Source organism: Lacerta agilis, chromosome 8 (assembly GCF_009819535.1).
Source record: "Lacerta agilis isolate rLacAgi1 chromosome 8, rLacAgi1.pri, whole genome shotgun sequence".
Lineage (NCBI taxonomy): Eukaryota > Metazoa > Chordata > Lepidosauria > Squamata > Lacertidae > Lacerta > Lacerta agilis.
In genome coordinates, this window is record NC_046319.1 from 22,396,097 (window position 1) to 22,401,906 (window position 5,810).

At 48.8% G+C, this 5,810-nt stretch overlaps 1 protein-coding gene across 1 annotated transcript; it reads left to right on the forward strand.

Annotated features, from left to right (window-relative positions):
• Positions 1 to 210: 210 nt before the first annotated feature.
• On the forward strand, positions 211 to 4,665 carry LOC117050738 (urotensin-2-like). Its single transcript, XM_033156528.1, is given in 5 exon segments — positions 211 to 335; positions 337 to 590; positions 3,151 to 3,273; positions 4,185 to 4,231; positions 4,381 to 4,665. Coding segments are annotated over 5 exon segments (594 nt in total). The 5' UTR covers positions 211 to 282; the 3' UTR covers positions 4,498 to 4,665.
• The last annotated feature ends 1,145 nt before the right edge of the window (positions 4,666 to 5,810 follow it).

Here is a 5,810-nt window from a genome sequence, read left to right on the forward strand (position 1 = left end):
GAGAAAAAGCGCAATCCGTTCAGTCCCAGATCCTTTGCGTCAGGCCTGCCCAGGTTCATAAATCAGCCATTTCAATACTCTGCCCATTTCAAATGACGTCCAGCTCTTTCATTAAGCTCATGATTTATCGCTGGAAGGTGCTCTCTTTTATTTTATGCCCGATTTATAAACTTTTTTTCCTGCTTTTCCCCCACCCCACCCCACGTCGGAGATCATGTTCGCTTTGTCCACCGGGCAACGAGACAGTAAATTTATTGTTTGAGAACCGCTATACTCTGAAAGATGACATCAATGCGAAAAGCGTGCTTGCGTTTCCACTTCCACGGATGAGACAGCCATTGGAGAATCCGCGCTGGGTGGAGCCAGGGGGCGTCATGAGGTCACTCACCATCACGGGTGGACCTGTGGCATAAAAGCGCGTGATGGGGGCAACAGCAGGAGGAGACGCACCGGCCAGGTGGAAATCTCAGCGCTGACGTTTTGGGGAGGCATGATGGACAAGCTGGGCTGGATCTGCCTCTCCCTTGCCAGTCTCTCTGGCCCACTCTGGGCAATCCCTGTGGCCAGCGAAGGGTCCTACTGGCTCCCAGGTAAGTCCTCTCCCTTTCCATTTACTCAGTAAGACATTGCTTTGTTGTGGAAGAATAGGTTCAGGAGAAGCAGAACAGCCAAGGGAGAGAGATTTGGGGAACTATCTCCCCCACTGCGGGGCATCCAGTCACATCGCTTCTTTTAGGGAACAGGTAAAGAAGACACACCTCTTCCAGCCAGCATAGCTCAGTGGCAAAGCATCTGCCTTGCATGCAGAAGGCCCCAGGTTCGATCCCTGCTGGCATCTCCAGGTAGGGCTGGGAGAGATGCCATGCCTGAGACCTTGGAGGGCTGCTGCCAGCCAGTGTGGACAACACTAAGCTAGACGGTCTAACAGTCCGATTCAGCACAAGGCAGCTTCTCATGTTCCCAATGAGAGCAACAGCCAAGTAATTTATGAATGGGTCGACACTGCTGCTTTAAATAGGATTTGGGTTGATACAGTTGTTTTAAGTTCTTGTGTTGGGGTGGTTATTGCATCATTTATTATTATGACAAAAACCGCCCTGAGGGCCTTTGTTCAAAGGATATAAATTTCCTAATATAAATAAATGGATAAACATCCCAGTTCACACAGGTGTGCCGATTGCTTGAGGACTAGAAGCTTAAGGGAACCCCTGGTGCCCTAAATGGACCCTCAAGGGATGATCAACAGGCACATGGGGGAACTGGCAAGCCCTTTGCCGGGAACCTGTCAGGATACAGAATCATGGAATCGTAAAATTGCAGAGTTGGAAGGGACCTTGTGAGTCATCTATCCTAACCGCCCCCCCCCAACCACTGGAAATGGCTCCTGCACTTGGCACTGCCAGATATGAGGATCTTTGAAAGAGCATCAATCCATCCATTGAGAAGCTTTTCCTCCTGACGTTAAATAATGACAGAAGAAAACGAACGCCCATGAAAGCCACTCATCCCTGGGAATGGCCATTGTAGCAGCCTTTGTAGGTTACCGAGATCTGCTCCTTGCCAAAGGATGAGGTGGGTGGTTAACGCTGCTGGAGCCCTGCGGAAAGAAACTTGGGGGGGCGGGGGGACTGTGGCTGCAGAGAGATACCAGACCCTGACACGATCCTTTCTGGCTGGGGTGTGGAGGGAGGCAAAGGTTTTGAGCCACACTTCTTCACTTGCAGCAGGACAGGTCTGACCCAAGGAAGCCTAATTCACTTATGGAACTCCCTGCCACAAGCAGCTTATATGGCCTTTTTTAAAAAAGGCATGTCCGGGGGCAGGCTGAGCCTCTCAGAGGCCCGGCTTCTGACATCCCTACCCATAATGAAAATAAAAAATGGCCAGCCAGCACAGAGAAACAAAATAGGGCATTCAACAACCAAAAGCTGCTTCCTTTTATTGCTTCAGACTCACAGTAGTAAATAAAAATGATCTGCCTGAGAGCAAGTCTGAATACTAAATGCACAGACTGGATGAGAGAAATTGGCATTGGAAACTCCTGATTCTCGAATATTTTGGCAGCAATTCTAAGCCCACTTACCTGGGAGTAAGCCCCACTGAATTCAATAAAACTCACTTCTGAGTAGGTATGTTTAGGTTTATGCTTCAAATTGCTGTGCAAATGGCATTTTAAAAATATTGTGAAGAATTAAAGGAAGATACTACTGCCCAGGGAAATGTGACTATGATTTGTATGCAAAGCACACGCCGCCGTTACCTGTCTTCCTTGTGTGCACATAATGTGCTTTCTTACGAAAAGTCACAATTCAGATCAGAAGCAGACAGTGGAAGAAAATAATAAGAACGGAGACTTTTGCAGCGCTAATGCAGAGGAGTTTTATAGTCAAGATTCACACATGAGGCGTCTTGAAAAAGGCTAAGAGAGGTTTATAAAAAGTGAGGGATATATTAAAAAACAAACAACACAAACAACAGGAACAACAAGCTACAGAGGCCCATAAAACCAGAGCCCCAGGCCTGTGGGCCTCAGTTCACACACCCTTTTCGGTACAGGCAGGCAGACCCCATCAGAACCTGGAATTGTCCCAAATGTAAATACACAACAAAATCATTTTACTAAACCACGTATCTTATTTGTTTAAATTTGCGGTTATAATCTCTCTCTCTCTCTGTGTGTGTGTGTGTGTGTGTGTGTGTGTGTATGTGTGACGTTTTGGTCCGCAAGTTTATCCAATGTCTAAAAATTGGCATCTAACTCTGAGGGGGCCCTTGAGGCCCTGGGACAAGGTGCCCTCCTGGCTCCCACCCCACAGTAGGCCCTAGATGCAGGGGCCCTCTGAAGAGCAGAGGGTGAGCCCAATAGGGTAGCAGGGGGCAAGCTGCCCAATAGACACTGGAGGACTTTGGTCTGATCTTACACTCTTAAAGCTGACAGAATAATGCAGGGGAAAAGCTACTGGGCAGGAGGACTCTCTTTTGCAGAGAAAGAGAGAAGAGGGTGGGTGGATTGTGCAAAGCCCCTTTCGAGTCTCAATTGCCTCCCACCAACCCACCCACCCACTATGCCTCAGTTGGCCCATGACAAGACAGAGGGGCCCCCCCTCAGGCTGTGCGATGCCCCCCTCTCGTGTCCTTCTCTCCTTACAGCCACTGATGAAGATGCCAGGATAACTCTGGAGGCCCTGAGCAGCAGGAACAGAGGGTCCTCCCTCATGCAGACCCCACAGGGATTAGTGGGAGCACAGGTGGAAGACACTCTGAGGAAAGCAGGTAAGACAGAGACAACCCCTCTCGCCTCTGGGGGAGCAAGCCAGGCAGGGGCATTCTGCAGCACTTGCGACGCAGACAACCAAACTGCTGCTGCTCTCTGGAGATGCTCCTGCTACCCAGTGGATCTTGCTCCAAGGGCTGAAGCCGCCCACGCCATACCTGCCCTTAGGACTACCTGTCCACCTTCTTTCGCACTCCATGCAGCCTAGCCAATCAGGGAGCATTCAAAACAGAGCCAGGGGTCTTCCAACTGATGGGTCAGGACCTATGGCCTGAACCAAGGCTGGGTGCAACTGCAAGGGCGGAAGACCCCTGGTGAAGTGGTTAGGGGGCTAAACCAGGAATCGGGAGACCAGGCTTCAAATCTCCGTTTGGCCACAAATTCTCACTGGGTGACCTTGGGCCAGTCCCTGCCTCTCAGTCTAACCTACCTCTTCACAGGGATGTTGTTAGGATCAAGTGGGAAGAAAGTCACCTTGGGGGATAGAAAAGGTGAGATGAGAGAGTCCTGATAAGCAAGCTGCTGTGGAGGGGCAGAATAGGGAAATGCCCAGTATTCTGCAAGGCTGGGTTTTGTTACTTTTAATCTGGAAAACTCCCATCCAAAGAAGCAGCGTACAGCAGAGGCTCTTCTTCTTCCTCTCTAGGATTAAGAGTGTTAAAGAGAGCTGGCAAACTGGTTTGACCAGCACCAACCATGAGCTGAAAGAGGAGAGCACGGGCACACCAACCCTTGCCCCCTTTGACTCTCTGTCCACTCCTGTCCTAGGAAGCAACGTCCAAAAGCTCCCACCAAGGGCAGCTGGGGAAGGGGACCAAACCAACAGTGGAAAATGGGCCACGACCCAAGCCAGCCTCACCTTTCCAAAGAAGAAAGCAATGCCTGAATGTATCTTTTCTTTTTGTTCCAGGTCTCCAGCCCAGAGGCTTTATGCCACCGAGGGAAAATGTCAAAGAGGTGAGAAGCCCCCCACCTCCAAGGCCATTTGAAAGCTTTTCTCCTTGTTATGGGTGCCATGGCTCTGCTGGGTGCGGCCAGGGACTCCCGGTCAACCTTCCTTACACGATTCAACATTCCTTTCGCCATATTTCTGTTCACTTTCTTAGGCACTCTTCGGAAACCTCTCCCAGAACACGCTGCTGAGCCGCTTGCTAGCCACAGACAGGAAGCAGTACAAGAAGCGTGGCAACCTCTCCGAATGCTTCTGGAAATACTGCGTGTAACTGATGGCTGGGAGCGGCTGATGGCCAACTGGACACCGCACCACTCCCCATTCTGGCTCCTTTATTTATGTCATCAAGAAGAATCCTACAACCCCACATATAGATTTGTGCATATTTAAAACATAAAAATAAAGAAATGTGAAGCTGGCAAAAACAAACTGCACTCCAAACCACAACCTCTATGATCCTTGCTGTTTGAGAGAGGAATAAATCCTATCTGGTTTGCTATCTTGTAAGCAAAGAATTGTTTTCTTCCTTCGGTGGTTCCCGTTTGCATTTCAGCAGGGAGCAAGGCCCCTGCGTGGATAGGCTTTGAGTCTTTTGTGTTTTATGCTCTGTGAGGCCGGCGGAAAGGAGACAGGAAAAGCACTTAGTAGTTTCTCTATTGGGGGCGGGGGGAGCACTGGGAAAGGAAGGCTAGACATTTCTGTCCCAATTAAGGAAAGCAGTGGAAATGGCAGACTTCAGCTATGTCACTGACTCTGCTGGCATTGAACTGGGTGTCCCTAGACTGACCACTCCTTTAAGACAATCAAACCCAATTAACTTTTTTTTAAAAGGCTCTCTACCTCCTGCAACCCCCGCTCTCATTTTTAGGCACAGACATGACAGCCTGTCCCTCAACCTCAGATGAAGCGTGGAGCTGGCAATGATGAATGGGCAGCAGCTCTTTGGAAGATGCCCGTCATAAATCTCTGCCTCTCTGGTGGGAGCATCATGCTGCAATCAGATAAAATGCACGGAAAGTTGATGTGATTTAAGAAGAACCAGCTCCGCTGAAGGGAGCACTCCCGCACTTCCTCCCTATGGCTTTGACATACTTTGGGAAGATTTGCAGTGTCTCTCAAAGAGTAAACAAGCGCTGGCCTCAGATGGAACAGCGAGCAAATAAAAGGTCCTTCTTAGAAACAAACCAATTAAGTGTAGCCATCAACTTGGATGAAATTACGAGTTATCCTCTGTTGCCGCTGCCAATTTCAGTCTTTACTTATTCTGAAGCAGGTTCTTCAATCCCCCATCCTGTGTTTTTCACTCAAAATGTGTAAAGACTGAAAATAATTAAACTTTTTTTCCTGACAAGGCTCCCCTTCACTTCCCCAATGATGGCAAGGTCCAACAGCAGGAAGGCACCATGCTGTGATTGTTGGTGGTGGTGGTGGAGAAGAAAGTGGTGGGGATGCTCTGTGTATTTTAAATTGCAAAATAACATCCAGGAAGAAGATTTTCACATTTTATTTTGTTTCAAAAAGAGAAAAATTCTCCCCATCTCACGCACAAACAGTTCACCTTTTAAAAATGCACGTATTGAGAAG